The sequence below is a fragment of the Populus trichocarpa genome, chromosome 2 (genome assembly GCF_000002775.5).
Source record: "Populus trichocarpa isolate Nisqually-1 chromosome 2, P.trichocarpa_v4.1, whole genome shotgun sequence".
Classification (NCBI taxonomy): Eukaryota; Viridiplantae; Streptophyta; class Magnoliopsida; order Malpighiales; family Salicaceae; genus Populus; species Populus trichocarpa.
In genome coordinates this window covers 1,133,740-1,153,016 of record NC_037286.2, presented here as the reverse complement: position 1 = coordinate 1,153,016, position 19,277 = coordinate 1,133,740, and the positions used below count along the sequence as shown (strand labels likewise).

At 35.2% G+C, this 19,277-nt stretch overlaps 2 protein-coding genes across 2 annotated transcripts; both read left to right on the top strand.

Annotated features, from left to right (window-relative positions):
- The first annotated feature begins 5,853 nt into the window (after positions 1 to 5,853).
- Positions 5,854 to 7,461, top strand: LOC7490629 (probable BOI-related E3 ubiquitin-protein ligase 2). The gene is made up of 3 exons (XM_052450785.1): positions 5,854 to 5,956; positions 6,124 to 6,466; positions 6,624 to 7,461. Exons 1-3 carry the CDS (start codon positions 5,916 to 5,918, stop codon positions 7,119 to 7,121), a joined length of 882 nt encoding a protein of 293 aa, XP_052306745.1. The 5' UTR covers positions 5,854 to 5,915; the 3' UTR covers positions 7,122 to 7,461.
- Positions 7,462 to 12,050: 4,589 nt separating this feature from the next.
- On the top strand, positions 12,051 to 17,770 carry LOC7490628 (protein FREE1). The gene is made up of 10 exons (XM_002301920.4): positions 12,051 to 13,166; positions 13,778 to 13,864; positions 13,968 to 14,099; positions 15,411 to 15,542; positions 15,768 to 15,833; positions 15,932 to 16,042; positions 16,750 to 16,839; positions 16,982 to 17,015; positions 17,250 to 17,320; positions 17,416 to 17,770. The coding sequence occupies exons 1-10, from the start codon at positions 12,177 to 12,179 to the stop codon at positions 17,491 to 17,493; spliced, it is 1,791 nt and encodes a 596-aa protein (XP_002301956.2). The 5' UTR covers positions 12,051 to 12,176; the 3' UTR covers positions 17,494 to 17,770.
- Positions 17,771 to 19,277: the final 1,507 nt, after the last annotated feature.

The window sequence follows — 19,277 nt, the reverse complement described above, 5'->3', positions numbered from 1 at the left end:
TAGGCCAGAGAAATGAACACCAAATTTATGTGCTTTATTTTTTTTACTTTGCTTGTAAACTTACATGTTTTATGTTTATAGGCATGATTGATAAAGTTTTTCAAAGGATACATCCAGATAACTCTGTTCTTGACAATAACGAAGAAAGGAAATGGTGCTAGTATTGTTGCATTTCTTACACTTAATTTTTTAGGCATTTACTGGCTCAAAAATCTTCATTAGCAAGACTAGATTATATAAACAAGTTATTTGTGTCAGTACTATGGTATCTTGTTCTTACAAATTGCTTGTTGCCACAGATTCAAACATTCTGGTATAATCACGTGTTTTCATTTGTTGCTACACTTTGCTTTGGCAAATAATCTTTGAAAATTGATGTTGCAAAAACTTGTGATGTGGGTGGGTAGACAATCACTTAGTGCATGTTTTGTTGCCAAACATATCGATCAACTCCTGAAGTTCTTGAATCATTCGACTAAATCATCACCCATGGTAGGATATTAGGCTTACAGCATTATAATTTTTTACTCGATCCATCTTGATGGTGTTTTGTTTGGTTAAGTTTTTACATCATTTTGTTTAGAATCCTTAGTTTAGCTAACTGTTATTCTCTTATGATCCTCCTTGACAAATTCAGGCAATTTCAGCTTCACTGAGAGGTTGGTAGCTAGTATGCTGTAATGTACTTTATGTCAAAGAAACTGATGAAGAAACATAACATTATTGACGAATGGGTAGAAACTCTAAAAGGTCATGACTCGTGAATATCTTGGTCAGTATTTCTTTTTTCTTCAATGATGATCTTGCTTGGTGTTTAGTGTCAAGATATAAGACTTGGCCTTCTGTCAGAGCCATCAACTGTTCTGTTGTATTTCTTCTTAATAGGTGGCTCTAAACCTAGTTTAGTTGTTCTTGCTGTTTTCGGTGTCCTAAGGCTCATTCAATACCTGAAGTCTGGTAAAGATATGGTGGCGCATACCCGCATTAGTTAGTGGTACTCTCGAATGGAAAATACAGACTGAGGAAGAGGCACATACTATCATGAAGCATCTACTTCGCTCCATAGGGTGTTATGTCTATTCTGTGAGGGTTGGCTCACCAGCCAAACCTTTTCATAATGGTAGTTAAGGTAACAGAATTTTGGTTTAAAAATTTGATATATTATAAATGATAATAATCTTCTTAAAAAATAATATTGGAGTTTATGATTTTCTTTTGCTGTTTTGTATGGAAAAAAGAAATGTCATGCACCAAAATGTTGCCAGTTGCCATGAAGATTGTGTATAATTTGTTCCATAGACAGTTCATGTTCTTGTGGGTTGGTCTATAAAAGCCTCCGGTGGTAAGAGGCCTTGTAGATCATAAAAGAGACTGTTTGTAAGCTGGATAAGGCTATAATCTTGTTATATGATGGGTTTTACTTCTATTCCGACCGTGAGAGTTCTAATTCTGAAAATCAAAGCCCGAGAATTCAAGGAATCCTTGGTATTTTTACCAATCTTTGTCTGTCTTCGGATATGAAAAGAAGTTTCGGTTTTAAAAAAATCATTAAAAGCCTATGACCAATTTTAAAGATTTTCAAAGCAAAATAAAGTGATTTTAAAAATTACAAGAGTAGCTGTTGCATTTACTTTTTTTTTTTCAAAAAAAAATATCCAGAATAATTTTTCTTTTTAATTTTCAAAGGGACTTTCCTCCTCTGAATGATTGAGGACTCTAGGAGAAAAAATGACATAATTTTCCAAATAATGAATGGGGGGAAAAGAAAAAACTACACGGGGTAATCTTAAGCATGATTGTCGAATTTACTTTGGCTTGGTGGGTAGAGTTATGACTCGTTGATCCGGAATCTAATCTAGAATATTTTTTTAATCCGTTTAGAAATCCAATTAAACAAAAGTGGCTAAACAGGTTAACCTAAGATATGATTGATTCTGATTAACTCGAGTGACCTAAATTGTTTTAGTTTTTCAAAAACTTTTTTACCCAAAATAGAATTCTTACTTAAATAATCTCAAATAACTTTGTTTCATGACATACCTAAATTCAGTCGTCGACTCATGAGTTGACCTGATTAACAAACCATTGAAGTTTTGGACTAGATGTGATAACTATGGTATGATAATTATGAACTTGAGTTTGGCTGCATCTGGGTTACGTCCTTTATTATCTTGGCATAACCCTTAGCACTCCAAGTTTTCACCATAGGCAATCAACTTTACAGCTTCTATGATCCTTTAACAGCCATGCACCGCTTAGGTTACTGTAAACAAAGAAAAACTTTGCGTGTAAAAGGGTGAGCTAGAAACCCAACACACTATTCTATTCATCGGTTAAAACCCTATGCCTGGTTCTTGCCAAAAAATTTAGCAGCTCAACTCGAGCTGCCTGTTAAATCTGAAGGCTCTTTCAGGACTACAGCGCAGAAGATGAAATAATAATCAAGGGAGCTGATCGAAAGTGGTTCTCATTAAGAAAACCGAGAAACAAGATTGCTGCCAATTAATTGTTCGTTGTCTTGATGGCATCACAGGATACTCTTCTCCTCGAGAGTTTTTGTAGCGGACAGCTCATGTAGCTCCAATTTTGCACATCTCACGCTGTTAAATTACCTGTTATCATGTCATTGGTGATGGCCATGGATGCATAACTTGATGATCTTGCATTTAATGTATTTTTGAGATTTTCAATTATGTGTTGGTTCATGCTTTGTATGGTCTGCCTGCTACGTGCAACACATGGTACAAGCTTAAATTTAAGCATTGTCTCATTTTTTTTTAATATTTTTTATTAAACTATTCCGAGTGCGGTAATTTTATTTAAGTGTGTTTTAAAAATATATTTTACTTAAAAAATATTAATTTGATTTTTTAGTAATTTTTGATATATTGATGTTAAAAATTAAAAAAAAATGAAAATAAATTATTTTTATACAAAAAAACATTTTTGAAAAATACTATGCACTGCAATACCAAAGACACACTAAGTGCTTGTTAAGGAGTGTGGTAGAGGTTGATTTTCAAAGTGATTTTGATTGAAAATGCAGTGTAGTAGAAATTGTTTTTTAAATTAATTTTCAATTGGAAATGTATCAAAATAATTTTTTTTATTTTTTATTTTATTTTTGACATTAGCATATCCAAACGATAAAAAAACTAAAATAATAATAATTTAAAACTAAAAAAAATCAATTTTTTCCCGAAAAGCACGGCCCAACCACTATCCTAAATACTCTCTAAATATAAAGAAATATCATTTTATAAAAAAAATTAACTTCGGTTGTCTTACAAATTGATCTGAGTATATACTTTGAATTAAAAAAAATCATATATATATATAAAAGATGTGAGCAAATTGAAGCAAAAACACAATATATTTTTTTTAATAAAATTATAGTTTAACCGCAGCTCCAAACAATCTCCCAAAAACAAGCTCTTCAAATTGGAAGCTCATTTGTATGGCCTTTTGTCTTTTTTAAGGATATGGTTATACCGAGAAGATTAGGAACGGGCATAGGTGACTCTAGTTCGAAAGAGGACTGTCTTCGCATCCACTTCGATACTATAAAAACTTACTGGTAGCCGTATCATTTCGGGACATTGTGCATGGGAAATCTTTCGACTACATGCTCTGTTGTCGGTTGATATTGTTGCTACTTCAATGGTTACTCCTTTTGCTAGATTTTTCTCTAGTGATGATCGATCAGCATGGGGTGTGTTGAGATTTCATAGAGGGCTAAGAGACAATCTTACAAGGAACTCTTTGGTAGCAATCACTTGCTATTTCAAATCCTCCGCAGGTTGCTTTTCAGCAACATGTTGACTCCATGGTTCATGCTCGTGTCTTTTGTGCTCACATTCAATTGCACCAGCGTCGAATTAATTACATTAATAAACTAAAACAAGAAAAACTAAAAGCCATGGTGAGTTTACTGTGCACATGAACACATATTAGTATTCACTGCAATAGTGTAGTACCATTTTGTCATTTCAACAAAAAATATTTATGAATTTAAGGGTCCATTAGTCGCCGGGATTTTTTATTGTATTTTTTTCTCAATTTAACTTTTGGTATCTTGATGGCTTATAATTTTGCTTTGTTATTTTTTAGGATTTACATTTTATGGGGTTAATTTCGGGTTCATGACTAAGATCACAAGTTTTAAAGGTTATCACGAGTTAATTTATATTATTTTTTTTATTTTTTTTAAATTGATTTTATTTTTAATTTCATCTTTCAATATTTGATTTATTGGAAATTGATCTTAATGTTTTTTTTTTAAATTTTTTTTATATGGCATTATATCAATCATGTGTCCATGGTTATAAAGTTAATATGTTATCTTAGATTGACTAGAATTTTTTTTCTCTTATTTTTAAATTTTAAATTTTTTATAATTTTAATATTAAATTATTTGATGATTAAACAAATAAATATTTAAAAACAAAAGTTACCGGGGGCTGTTAATTAATACACAACCGAGTCCAAATTCTCCAAAACTATACTTTTTTATGGGGAAAAAAAACTTTAGGTACGTACCGCATGAACACAGACGAGTGTACGTGTAAAATGTGATTGTGGTATTTATGTTATCGAAGCCAAATAAATTCAAGAAATTTAAAATTCCCAGGAGAAGATATAAAAAAAAAAAAAGGCTATTCCAAATTCCTCAGCCTTTCCCAATGACCAAACTGACAATTTCCTCAATCTGTGATTCGTCTTTATAACGTCTGAATTCTGACTCTTTTCACGTCTTATTTGAGTGAATTTCTCCACCAAAACCACCTCTCCAGCTGACCCAATACTTCTGACTCTGTGTCCGAGTCACAAAATCGGCATGTGTACGTTGTTGTTTTGCGCCACCCTTTCCATCTCCTTCTCATTAATGCTTGGTTTTTGGACTTCGAATCATTTTACATTTGGGACTTGACAAACCTCCCAGTCCACCCTTTCCGAGCTCTCTCGTCACTTCTTTCCATCTCTCTTTGTTTGATTTATTCTATGAGAGATCTAGCCACTATTGATGTATTACTTCATTTTTCGTTTCAATCCTAAAATTGAATCTTTATCCTATCCGGGTCCTTAACATTCAGATATCTCTCAATTAGGCCCCTTCATATGTTATTCACGTCGTGATTGAATGGTATTGACGTGCTTTTCTAACACAACTATTTTTTTCTTATCTTATTTTGATCTAAAAGCAATGCTTGTTAAGGTGTGTTTATTGTGACACTCACTATTTTTTTAAATATATTTTTTTAAAAGCATCATATTCAATTGCTAAACACTATTTTTATTGATATCATTTTTATTCGATAAATACAATACAACGATACCAAAAAGACCCGTTGTCTGTTAAGGTTTTTTTTTATAATATGATTCAATATGCTCTTCAAAATGTTTTCCAAACACATTTTTACTTGAATTGATGTTTTTATGTGTTTTTTTATGATTTTAATGTGTTGATATAAAAATATCCAAAACAAATTTGAAAAAATATTTTAAAATATTTTTAATTAAAAAACACTCTTCCAAAAGCAGGCACTATGTATTGACATAAGGACTTTATCATAAATGTGAAACATTAGCAACTCAATTGACAAAACAATTTATCTGGGGATGAAATTGAAATCTTGGTAATATGCTAGGGAAAAATTTGAGGTTTGCCCTTATTTGTCTCACTCAATTATTTGGTTTTCATTTAGTTCCTTAATCACACCATTACAAACAAATAATATCCATAAATCCCCATTAATTAATTACAATCACATTTAATAAGATCTGGTCAGTTTTTGAGTCTCTTTCTCTCCTACTATATATAGACAATCCACGGATTCTTTATAATGGTCTCCTTCAGCTAAACCAAGGAAAAAGAAAAAAAGAAAGACACCAAAGCAACATAGAAGGCAAAGCATATGCCATTAAAGAGAGGGAGCGCCAACAGAGAGAGAAAAAGGTCATGCACCTCTTCTGATATAACAACATACATGAACCCTCTAGCTTTTAACCTACCCTCGTTTCGTATCCGTTGAGAATTCATAGTGTTATTATCTATTAATAGCTAGGTCATGAAAGCTGTGAATTGAAGGGGACGTTTTTGGTGTTTGTTGTTTTCTTTCTCAGTTCTTTCAATCTTGTTGTTGTCATGGCTGTTCAAGCACAGTTGTATCCAGAAAGACTTGGGCTTTTGCCTATGGGTGGCCAACAGGATTGCATACTTAACGATCATGTTTCAGAGTTCGATGCTGACTGGGGTTTTGCTTTTCAAGAGCCGCAACAACAAAATCTCTTTCTTGATCAAAATAACTCTCAGAACTTTTGTTTTGATTGTAATATTGGGGCTTCTTCTTCTTCTTCTTCTTATTCAACAACTTGTGATAGTTCTTTCTCCATGTTTCTTTCTCAATGTTTGGATGTTCAGCTTGACATGCAAAGGCGAGAAGTTGATTGCATGCTTCAATTACAGGTAAAAATGCAACTGGGCTTTGATATTTTATCTCCTTCTCAGGTTTGGTTTTTGTTGTCTATTGGTTATTTTTATTCTGTAGGCTTTGGTTTTGGTTGCTTTCATTTTGTGTTTTGGTCTCCAAAAATCAAGGTCAATTTCTCTAAAACAAATGCAGGCTGAGAGGCTAAGATTTGCTTTGCAACAGCAAAGAAAGCAGCAGTTGGGAATCATACTGAAGAGTGTAGAATCAAAGGTCTCCTCTTTGATAAGGCAAAACGAAGAGGACTTGGCACAAACAACAAAGAAAACCATGGAGCTTGAGGTCTGCCTGAGAAAAGTAGAGCAGGAGAGTGAACAATGGCAGAGACTAGCAAGAGAAAAGGAAGCTGTGGTCGTTGATTTAAGCAACACGCTGGAACGAATCAGAGAACGACTGGTCACACCCAGCAATAAAGTCCAGGATGCAGAGTCCTTTTGTTGTGGCTCATGTGATATAGAACAAGTGGAAAGCCAAAAAAAGGTGGTTTGTAAAGGGTGCAATTCTAGGACCTCGTGCGTTATCTTTCTCCCTTGCAGGCACCTCTGCTCGTGCAAATCTTGTGAAGCTTTTCTTGGCTCCTGCCCTGTCTGTAAATCAGTAAAGGAAGCAAGCATGGAAGTTTTCTGGGTCTAACAAGAAAGGCACAAAGGAGGCAATGGAAAAGGAATGACCAAAGGGTAAGTTTTTTGAAACATCACATGCTGATGCTTGTAGTGACCCACACTATCCATTACGATGTTTATGGCTTATTTTGTTCTTTGGCTTTTCTGGGTCTTTGTTTACCGAATTTTTGCTGTACTGCTAGTGCTAAGACCCGTATATATGTTAAAATCAAAATGTGATGATAGCTAGTACGAATCACGGCAAAGAATCTCTGCGTTTATCCTTCCTAGGTTAATTACATATTGCCTGATTCGAGCTTAAACAGAAAGTAAATCTTCTATGTTCATATTATAATTTGTTTTGTCGAGAATTTCTTATTTGGTTCTTTTCGGTCACAAGAAATGCCAGCTCTTTTCAAGCCGTAACAATGTCCGCTGCTTTAGCTGACAGAAAAAGATTTCGAAAGCCAAGTTTGACACACATCAAAACAGAAGAATCGAACTGTCACCGCCACTATTTACATGCGTTTTTCTCTTTCTTCTTTGCTAATTCCAAAAAAATCATCCATTAAAGCAAAGGTAGCAGCAGCTAGCTAGAAATTGACCACCCATCTGCCGTACCATAAATGAATCTGATCTGCAGAACCTTATGACTCACCAAGAATTAAATAAAGAAAAATCTAGCCCTCAAACGGGCACCTTGAGAAACCAAGGGGAGTCCTTCTTGGGCATATCGAGTTACCAACAAAACAACAGAACCTACGCATAGCCCCTGTGAGCTAAAAAAAAGTTGGCCCAGGACTGGAGATGCGGACTTTGATGTTGGTTATATGCATCGTAGCTAGCCCCTGTGTGGGGTCCTACAATGTTCCTCCTCCTTCTATGCATAAGGAACCGTTTACGAGGGAGTGTAATGACTGTTGTCGAGATCTTGTGAATCGGAAATCGTGATGGGACTGTAGTATGCATGATTTGCTCTCTCCCATACGGGAAAGAAGAAGACAGGTTTGACATGCACACAACGGACCAAGGATGGGATGCTTTGGAGTTTTTGGACTCCTAATTATAGGGGTCCCATTTGGCTTTTGACGGGAATCAGAAGACTTGTAGGGGCTTGTCTCTTGCTTGAGGAGGTCAGTTGGCCATATCTGGTTCGGCTGGTGTAGGATTCGCTGACTTTTCTGAAGTGGCGTACGTGTAGGCGAACCGTATCTGGAATTCGCCACGTATATTATCATTACCCAGCTTTTTAGGTTGGGGCTAGTATAAGCCCAGTTAGATTCCCTTGTTCGGAACTTGTTTCTTCTATGTGGGTACTATATGAACCACAATATCAAACACAATAATTAGCGGTTTAATAAATATCTAATTATAGTTTTATCTAAGTTCTGCCTCTCAATTTTTTGCACGTAGTTATAAATAAAATATATCGGGTGAATTGCCCTTAATTAACTTTAATTTTTTAAATTTTTTTATTAAAACCTCATTTTAATTAAAAAAAATTAGTCACTAACTCGGTAGTGACGTGGACTTGGATCATTGAGTAGATTGACTTGCCAAGCTATAATAATTCTTCAAAATATGGACAAATAACCCTGTTAAAAGGTGCATTGTTAAATTTGTTTAGGAAACCTACTTATAAACTAGTTTGAAAATATCTCTTGCATTAAAAAAAAAAGGTGAATAAATAGAAAAAAATTGATGTTTTTCTTTGAATGTCGTTGGATAACTTTATTGTATAGATTTTGATATTTTTTAAAACCCAAATATTACTTTTATAAAGACATTTTCTTTATATTACCAGTCTAGCACTTTATATTCTAAATGATCCGGTTACCCAGACTACCTGCGCCAAGCTTTAAAAAAATCGGACGTGGGCTTGGAGTGTCTTCGGCCGAAAAAAGAAGAGCATGTTTGGGAACGCGGCTGCGGCCGCGTTCCCAAAAAATTTGAAAATTTTTTTTTTTTTTTTTGCTAAAATTTAATATGGTTTGTACGTTTTGAATCGTTTTGATGTGCTGGTGTCAAAAATGATTTTTAAAAAATAAAAAAACATCATTGGCATGTATTTTGGCACGAAAAGTTATTTGAAAAGCACCCGCAACCACACTGCCAAACACGCTCGAAATGGTGGACGGCGACCATGCCGTTGAGGTTCTAGTTATCGGTAACAAGCCACCTTTTCCGCCCGTTTCCATGGTTTTCTGCAATTCCCTTTTTTTTTTTAATTTGCAGTAAATGAAAATCATGAAATTGTAAGGAAAGTATTGCACACCGATAATCATTGTACGGGAATATATGGCCACGTAACATACAAGGACTTCTCTTTTTCCAATTTCGGAAGTGGACAGTTACCTGCTGTTCCTTTATCTACATAAAGATTGCATTATCTTTTTTACTCGGTATCTATATGCAGGGGCGGAACCAGGGGGACGGCCCGATCCTGTAAAATATTTTAAATCTTTGTATTTTTTAATGTTTAAATATAAAATAATATAATATATTTTTATTTTAAATAGATAGGTTTCTTAATAATAAATTATATCTTAAATTTTAACCCTCTCTGTTATATAATTTTAGCTCCATCCTGTCTATGTAGTGTAAAATTCATGACTATAGGATGAAAAAATAGTGCTAGAAAATATGATTTTTTTTTGCTTTTTGTTTCTAGTGTGACTAGGTGGTGATGATAAATCTTATATGAAAAATGTTAGTGTCTTGGAATATGTTTTTTTTTTTGCCCTGGTTTATAGTGTGATTAGGTGATTGCCATAGCAGGAGAAAATTGATTTTTTTATAAATGTTTCGTGTAAGAATTTGCATGCAACATTTAAAAATATTTTTATTATATTTCTTGATTTTTCACTGGGATTTACTGTTTATCGTGAATATTAAGATAACATGTATATCACACCACTTTATAGATTGTGATGTATTAACATGTTTTGAAAAAAAAATGAGTATAAGTTCTTGTTTAAAAGATTCAAAGACATGGTGATAATCCAATGATAGGTGGACAAGACTTACATTTATACTTGACATCTTTAAACTTGATAAAATACCAGACTTGTACGATATGGATCTAACTCGCTTTCAGGCCTAACATCTTTAGACATGGCTACAAGCTGAGTCGAAGTGGGCACATGTCTAGCAAGCTGTTAAACTCAATATTCTTAAGCTTAATTATATACCGAGCTCAAATAAACACATGTCTGGCAAGTTGTCAAACTCATTGCCCTTAAGTTTGGATGCATACCAAACCCATTTGAACATGGGTCTGGAAACCCTCTTAACCCTTCAACCTCGTGCTTAGCTTCGTGCCAAGACTAATTGACATGGATGTATCTTGTTGCCATGCTCATTGATCATGGACTTTGTAATGTGTCAAACACAAAGGGCTAAAGGTTTATAGATCCTTAAACCTTATTAAAAGAAACTGTATTATAGATGCTAGATTTTCTACCACCGGTCATTCACTTCTCAAGCTCCAGAGAATGAAATATTAATATGAACATACGATTATTTACTGTTCAAGCACTAAAAAACCTCATTTATTAGCATATTGTATTTTAGATCATCATCATATTGAGCTAAGAACATATATTAAAAAAAAGTCAATCACTCAGGGAGATAAAACCAAAGGTGAAATAAATATAAAATAATTTAATAATATAATATTCAAATAATTCTAAAATATATAAAAATAATTCTTTTTAATAGAGCGATGTTAGTATTTACAATGAAAAGAGAATCACTTAATAGCTAAAATCATATTATAAAATCATATTATCCTTTATTAAATATTTATTTTCAAGTTAAAAGTTTGTCAGGTATTATAGTAATGATTATTTTATAAAATTTATTTTTATCTGGAATGTATTATAATAGTATTTTTTTATATTTTAAAATTTATTTTTTATATTGAGATATTAAAATGATATGAAAATAAAAAAAATTAAAGTAAATGAAATTTTTTTTTTAAATTATTTTAAAATACAAAAAGAAACGAGCTTTCTCTCGTAGGGTGGACTGCTTCAACTTTATAGAAAATACGAAAGAAAGTAACAATCGAGCATCTTCTCAGCGACCCTATGTTGAGCGAGCCTATCAAACGAATTTCACTGATGCATCATAAAAACAATATATAGACATTGACCCTACCACTGTATTCGTGTCCATCTTGCATCCATGTCAAGACAAGAAAATAATATTAGCTAGCATGTAATTAATTAAATTACTCAATTAATTCTATTGACAGATTGAGCATATATACACAAGTTATTACAATTATAATGTATTCACACATTTGAAATAATAAAAAGACTTTTTTTTTTATTGATCACATGCTCAATTTTTTTTTTGTAATTTATGTAATCACAAAAAAACAATTAGTTAAGTCATGAAAAAAAAAGATAATGTCTAATTAACATTTTGCAACCATTTATTCATTACGAAATTAATATTATTTATTATATTTTTGGAAGTAACAATATTCTTTTTAAAGAATAACTATATACAATAATATTAGCCACCGGTGTGATTAAAAAATAGTTAATTAAATCAAAGAACGATACAATAGCAATAAAACAATAAATAAAAATACTTAATAATTTTTAATGTACTAATTAAAAATTTATAATTATAATGTAATCAAATATTCATAATTTTTTGTTGTAGTTATTACTGACCAAAAGATGTCTCAAGTCATCCACATTACACGAGGTCACAAGTGTGTTTGGCAACATTGTTGACCGTGTTTTTGTTAAAATTTTTTATTTTAAATTATTATTTGGCAACATGATTTTATTTTAGATTAGCAAGGCTGCCTTGATCAATTCAGCAACAAAGCGGGTCCCAACAGAACCTCATACCAGATTACCGCTAAGAAGCATCGTAGCCACTAATCAAATTCCAGGCACATGAATTCTGTGCCTGAAATCACACCCAAAACACTTTCCACTAAATTATCCACCCCCCTCTCCCTTCTCAACCTCATCGTCATCGCTTTGAAAAGAACCCAAATTCCTCTCCAATTCCCTCTCCAATTCCCTCCTGTTACTTGGCCAAAATCCTATCAAATCAAGCGATGCAACAGGGAGATTACACTTCTTATTATCAATACCCACACCTCCAAAACCCCAACCCCAACCCCAACCCCAACCCTAATCCTCCTATTGATCATCACCAAACCCCTTACGCGTCCGCACCTCCTTTCTCCTCCGGTTACACCCCCTCTGATTACTCCATTTATCCTCCAAATTACCCTCCTTATCCCCAAAATCCCGATCCTGTCCCTCCGCCTACAGCCCCTACATTCACCCCAACACCACCACCACCACCACCACCAAACCCTAATAATTCACAACCATCCTTTAACCCACCACCTCCACCACTACCACAACAGCCACAGCAACCACCGTCTTTTCCTCCGTACGATTCTCATGGGTCCTACCAACCTCCAGCAACTCAGCAATCTTATTTCCCACCGTTTGATCAACATCAAACGGTTCCCAATTACGCTCCTCAACCACCGCCTCCTACCTCACTAGCACCGAATCCTTCCGCAACAACCAATTCTCCATACTCCTCGATGTACAGTGCGCCTTGTAATCCAAGAGGATCATCAGTGCCGCCCGTATACGATGCTCCATATGAGAATCCGATAAAATACGATCAGAATTTCGGGTATTTTGACGGTTATAATCGGAGCAGGTCCGATACAGGGTCGGATCTATATGGAAAGCGACCTGAGAGCAGATATGATATCGGTGGCGGTCGTGATGATGGGTATGGAGATGGTGTTTATGCATATGAAGGAGGGAAGGTGGAGCCTTATGGCGCGCGAGGGACAGCGCCAAAGTCATCGACCTGGGCCGGGTTCGATGATTATGGGAGATCGATTAGTATTCCTTCTGGAAAGGACAATTCATTGCGGCCTGGTTCCGGTTCAGGAAAGATTGTGAGGGCAGTACCGAAGGCGGATACTCAGGAGGATGCTAAGAGTGGGGTCCAGAAGTTTAGGGTCAAGCTTTTGGCCGAAAGTGGAGGGCAGAGTACCATGGATGTGCTTTGCCAGGTAGATGTCCGAGTTTATCACTTGATTGGTGGCAATTTTTAATCATGTTATAATGATTTGTAGCGTGATTAGAATTATTAATTTGATGGTAGAGTGGGGTTGTGTTGATATGGTTACCATCCAGGGGCTTTTTTTACATGCTTGGTAGCGGTAAGACGTATTCTGTTCAGCTGTTGCATTGTGTATCATTTGAGGTCAAACGTGTGAATTTATAAATATGGCTAATTGCGAAAGAAGCTTAGTCTAGGAGTGTAGTTAGTTGTTTGGAATGCCTCTCCTTACTGTTCCAATGAATGATTTTGCATGGGGTTATTTGAATTGTCGTTGTAGAAGTCTTTTATTACCGTTAAGGAATCAAAATGGAACTTTCCTTTAGATTCTAGCTTCACTGATTTAGTGGTCAATTGTGCTTTCAACAGAGCTAATCAAGTCTTGTGTATGTTTAGTGCTCTAAGTATTTTCATTTCAAGTTTAGATTTATTATGTGCACCACAGTGCCAAGCAGTTCTTGGAAGTCATTGTTATGAGAATTTGTCTTCTTTGTGGTCATATGACAATCTGGGGGTTGATTTATTTTCTGCCATCTCGTGACTGTATTTAAATTTATTCAGATTGGTTTGGATGGAATTCGTATGCTCGATCCTAATACCAGTCGGACTTTGAGAATATATCCTCTTGAGAACATCACAAGATGCGATGTGAGTCAACTTTATTTTCTCTAATTCCTCACTCTCTTCTCGAGTATCATTATCATTGTTAATATACTGCTTAACATTGAATTTGCACTTTCCTCTTATGTAGAAAACGGATTCATCTACCTTCGCATTTTGGTCCAAGAGTTCTGTGGATATTGACCCAAGACGTATTAGACTGCAATCAAATAGTTACACCACCAACACCCTTCTCGACACCGTGACTGCTGCAACTGTACAGGTTTTGTGGCCATAAGAAACCTTTTTCATGTATACTAAATTATATTTTAGTTACATTTGCTTTTATGGAAGCTTAACCATTGACTCATGTCTTGACTCATTCTGCATTACATTGTTTCTATTGCCCTTTTCATTACATTAATATCTGAATTTCATCTGTAGATCTGTTCCAAATATTGAAGCAAAAAAGGAGGTATTGATGATTAATTCATAATATTTAGAGGAAGGAGACCTAGAATAAAATATCCAAAAGCTTAGCTTCTTTATGTAAGATATGAATTGAGGTCAAGCTTTGATCAAATTAAGAATGTTAAGTTTGGTAGATAAACCTGTAACTATTACAAGTACTTGTTAGTATATGAAATCTTAAACTTCTGCTAGATTTGGACATCATTGTTGAATGAATATTTTAACACTCAAGCTTTGATCAAATTAAGAATGTTAAATTTGGTAGATAAACTTGTAGCTATTACAAGTACTAGTTAGTATGTGAAATCTTCAACTCCTGCTAGAATTGGACATCATTGTTGAATGATAATTTTGACACTGGCTATAGACATGAAAGTTGTGCAGTAAAAAGATAGTACTTTCATTTTCCCATTGCTGCTTCATGTAAAAGCTACTGATATGCTGCTGTAATGTCCCACACTGGAGGCGCACTACTTATATGATAGACATATATGTATTGAGCTAAGGACCTGCGATGGATATCTATTTTGGGAAATTCCCAACTTTGTATTCTTCCTGTAGGCTCCCAGCTATTAAGAATGTGCACTGCCCTGCCCCTGGGGCCTAGGGCATCAACTGACTTGTGACAATGTGATTGATCATTGTCAATGGGTGTTAGAATGTGGTTTCTCCAGTGTTTATATATGAGACCTAGGTTATGCTGCCTCCTTTTGGAGATCACCTGTAGAATGCTATCCTGGTCACAAGGTGGATCCAGGCTGAGAAGGGGATGATTATTTAGGGAAACATTTGTCAGTCCTGCAATCTGTTCTGTGATACATTGGGTGTTCTTTTGAGAGATACTTGTAGCCAGTCCAGTGGTGGCTTTTGGTTTAATGGCTGATCTGAAGAAATTGGTAGCACTCTGGGGTCTGGATCAGGGCTTTATTACGAGATAGAAGAGAAAGAAGGGGGAGTGACAATTGTTATTTTTGCAAGGGGATAGCATTTAATGTTGTTTGTGTGGCTTACCAACTCTTTTCATTTGCCAATGGCAAAATGAATGCAGCTGCACTGTGTTTTTGCTGCTTTAGATTGTTGACATGTGTTATTGAAGCATAATTTCATTCTTTCCAAAATGCAGTTCAAGGAAATGGGTGGAAGAATTAGGCCTTCTGATACTTCAAAGACAACTGAGCAGCCTACAGAGAAGAAGAAAGGGCTTGGTGATTGGATGAACTTGATAAAGCCAGGCAGTGAGGAGAAAGATCATTGGGTAAAACTATGGCTTTAATAGAGATTTTATTTTGTTGACTGCTTAAAATGGAATCAGACAAGTGTTTTATTCATTATTGATTATGTAACCATAATTTTTAATTTTACAAGCATGGGCGCTCCTCCCTTTATTTTTTTTTTAAGAAGGGAGGGGGGGGGGGGGTTGTGCTTTTACTGTTTCTTTGAATTGTGATGTTGGAGTTCCTATAATATCATTTGTTCTTAGGTCCCTGATGAAGCTGTTTCAAAGTGTACATCATGTGGAACAGATTTTGGGGCTTTTGTTCGCCGGGTAAATTCTTTTACCGTGGTTGATTATCATTATTTGCTACTTGTGCATGCCTTAAGATTTCATGTAAATCCATTGCTTCTCCCTTTTCCAAATCCCAGCATCACTGCAGAAACTGCGGAGACATTTTCTGTGACAAGTGCACCCATGGAAGAATTGCTCTTACTGCTGATGAGAATGCTCAGCCAGTTAGAGTTTGTGACCGATGCATGGTATGTACTGAAGATCTATCCATTATTTAATTGTTATTGTTTCACAAACCCATACATCCATCTCTTAACTTTTGGTAGTGATATAGATTTTTTTTATATTTCTTCTTCTTTCTTTAATCTCTTTGCGCTTGTCTCATTTATTAACGGTATCACTTGCATGCTAGTGAGGTGTTGGGAGTCGTCGAACTGAATTGCTCACATGGATATGATAGCAGTTTATAATAGTTCATTTTCTTTTCAACAAGTATTTTTTTGCTGTCTGCTTGTTGTAAAGGAACATTGAGGTGTATTACAGGACAGTAAGAGCCTGAGATTCCTGTGTTTGCTTTCCATAGAAAATATGCCTTCGCATATTGTCAACCTATCATGTATTTTTTTTTTGCAATCTAATATGCTTTTATATAAAATTCTTAAATGATGGTCATGAGGTTCCTTAGGTTCCAAAGGATGTTAGCCACAGTGATTATCATTTGTTAATAAAACTTGTTGGGTTGTGCTATCAGCTTCTAGAAAGTGTAGCAGGTACTTTGTGGTTTGGGAGATATGCATATGATGCTCCTTAATTATGTTAAGTCAGGAACTGCACAAGCATATGCTATGTGCACGTCACAGTTGTCAATCTGTGCGTGAACATTATTATGTGCATTTATCATGGTGGTCTCACTATCTTTATGAAAGAACAACTCATAAAGTTTTCTATCTTTCAGGCAGAAGTGACTCAGAGGCTGAGTAATGCTAAGGAAGCAGCTAGCAAACCTGCATTTCATAGTCATGAGGATCTTGCCAGGAAGCTCCAGGTAAAGAATATCTAACTTAAGATTTCTTGATATGCTCATCCATAGCTTCTGATTCCTTGTGCTCTAGTTCAGTTGGTATTTCAACATGTGCTTTTGTGTTTGTGATTGTGGTTTTTTTTTATTGACATTGATCATTTGACAGGAGGAGATGGAGAAAAATCGAAAGTCATCATCAGGTGATCTTCTTACTTTGTATTTATGTTTCTTTTTCTTGTTGGTGTATGAGCTTGCTTACAGAAGAAAAAGCTCCTACCATGAGGAAAGGTTCAAATGTGCAATGGTTTTTGAATGTCTGCTATCCATCCGAGTTATTTGATTCATTTGGTGGTTTTGGGCTAAGTTTTAGCGTGTCATTTTTAAATTTAATCATGAATCTTAATGTAAGGTTGTCATTTTAATTGTTTGACCAGGATCCAAGTCTGATGGATCTGGGAGGCGGATGAGGGAAGTTGCCTGTCCAACTTGCACTGTCCATTTGCAGGTTTGAAATCCTTGTCTACCTTGTTTTGGGGCTTGGATTTCTATGAACTACATTAATTGGATCGTTAAAATATCTTTGTTGTGCTATTTTTGCAGGTCCAGGTTCCCAGCTCAGGTTCAGAAACCATCGAGTGTGGAGTATGTCAACACCCGTTTCTTGTCAGTGCTCACTGATTCGAGCATAGTTTTCTGATTATTGGAGGTGCCAATTCCTCGAGGATGGAATGCTAGCCTATCTGGGTTGAATTGCTTGTTTACCCTAGTTTAGGTCTCTGCTGTAAAATGGAATTTGGTAAACTTTGTAAATGGCTATATTATTTCATTTTTCTTGACCTTTCGTGTCGTGGAAATATTTTGCGCCTGAGTTTCTACGGGTTTGTAATTTACAGAGTGGGTTTGTAATTTGACTGCCCATGATTACAATAAAATAGTAGACTATTTGTGATTTGAAGTTACCGAATAAGCATTTTGATTCTTGAATTGTGAACCTCGCACCCCGAAAGCCCGGCTATTTTACACCGGTTGTGGAACGGTGATCTGATTGGGTCCAATTTGATACCTGGACCAATATTGGGGCTTCAATGACAAGTGTTATAGAGGTTTCCAACGTTTGATGATTGAGAAGCGCAGCTGTACCTCTTCTGAATATTGATGGAGCCCATTTGCTTACAAGTTCTTTGATGTTGGATAGCTTTTAGCACCAAATTCAGTAGAAGTAACTGGTCAGTGTAGACGTCCTCTTCTCATTCCCTTTCTGTCGAGATGGTCAATTACAGTACTCTTCTGAATGATTCAGCAAGACATTTGGCGTTTCTAGCGCTTGATTTTAATGAATTTTTGTGTGTTTTGCCAATCTGATATATATTGCTGACCATCCTTGTAAGTTTTGAGTGTTGATTTGACACTCAATTCATTAATCTGGTGAATTAATCAAGGGCTGTTAATTGCTATCGAGCCAACTCCTACAGTAACGCTTCTTCTTTTTCTTTTTCTTTTTCTTTTTTGTCCACTATAAGCGTGATTCTCGGCAAAAATATTTTGATTTGATGCATACCCACCACCCAAAAGCAACCTGATACAGCTGGATGTCGTTTCTCTGCCGGTTTTGGCCTAACCTCTGACCACTCTTATTTAGTGTTTGAGACAATGATAGACTAACAAGATAATTTTGTATGAAGTTGTTTAGTGTATTTTTGAACAGTATAATTTTTTTTTTTTTCCTATCCAAAGTTGTTTTAGTAGAAAAGTTCTTGTCTCACTAAAAAGATAGGATAAACTTGTCAAATTCTCTGTACAAGGGTTAATCTAGTTGATCTGAATCAATGTAAAGATAAAAATAATTATTATCATAATTCTAAAACCCGACTCGGGGTTTGGTTCAAGGTCAGACTCGAGTCACAAGTTGAGTTAACCATTGATCCATGTCAACGTAAGGATAAAAATAGTTATTATCATAGTTTTAAAATCTAATTTGGAGATCAGCCAGGAGCCAGGCCCAGGTCACGGGTCGGGCTGACCATTGACCAAGGTCAATATAATGATAAAAATAGTTATTATCATAATTTTAAAATTCAACCCAAGGATTGACTTGGTGCAATGCCTGGGTTACAAGTCAGGTTAACCATTGACTCAGATCAACGTAATGACAAAAATGATTATTATCAAAGTTTTAAAACTCAACTCGGGGATCAAACCAGGGCTAGACAATAATTGATTATTGTTAATAGTCAACTGACCTGTGACAGGAGCTGAATCTCAAGTCGAGTTTTAAAACTATAATAATAATAATTTTTTTCTTTACGTTGATCCAGATCAACTAGATCAACCATTGTGTAGAGAATTAAATAACCTTATCCTACCCCTTTAAGTGAGACAAAAAATTATCCACTAAAATAATCTTGGACATGATAAGAATTTATTTTTGTAGTGTCTAAAAGTGCACCAAACAACTCCACAAA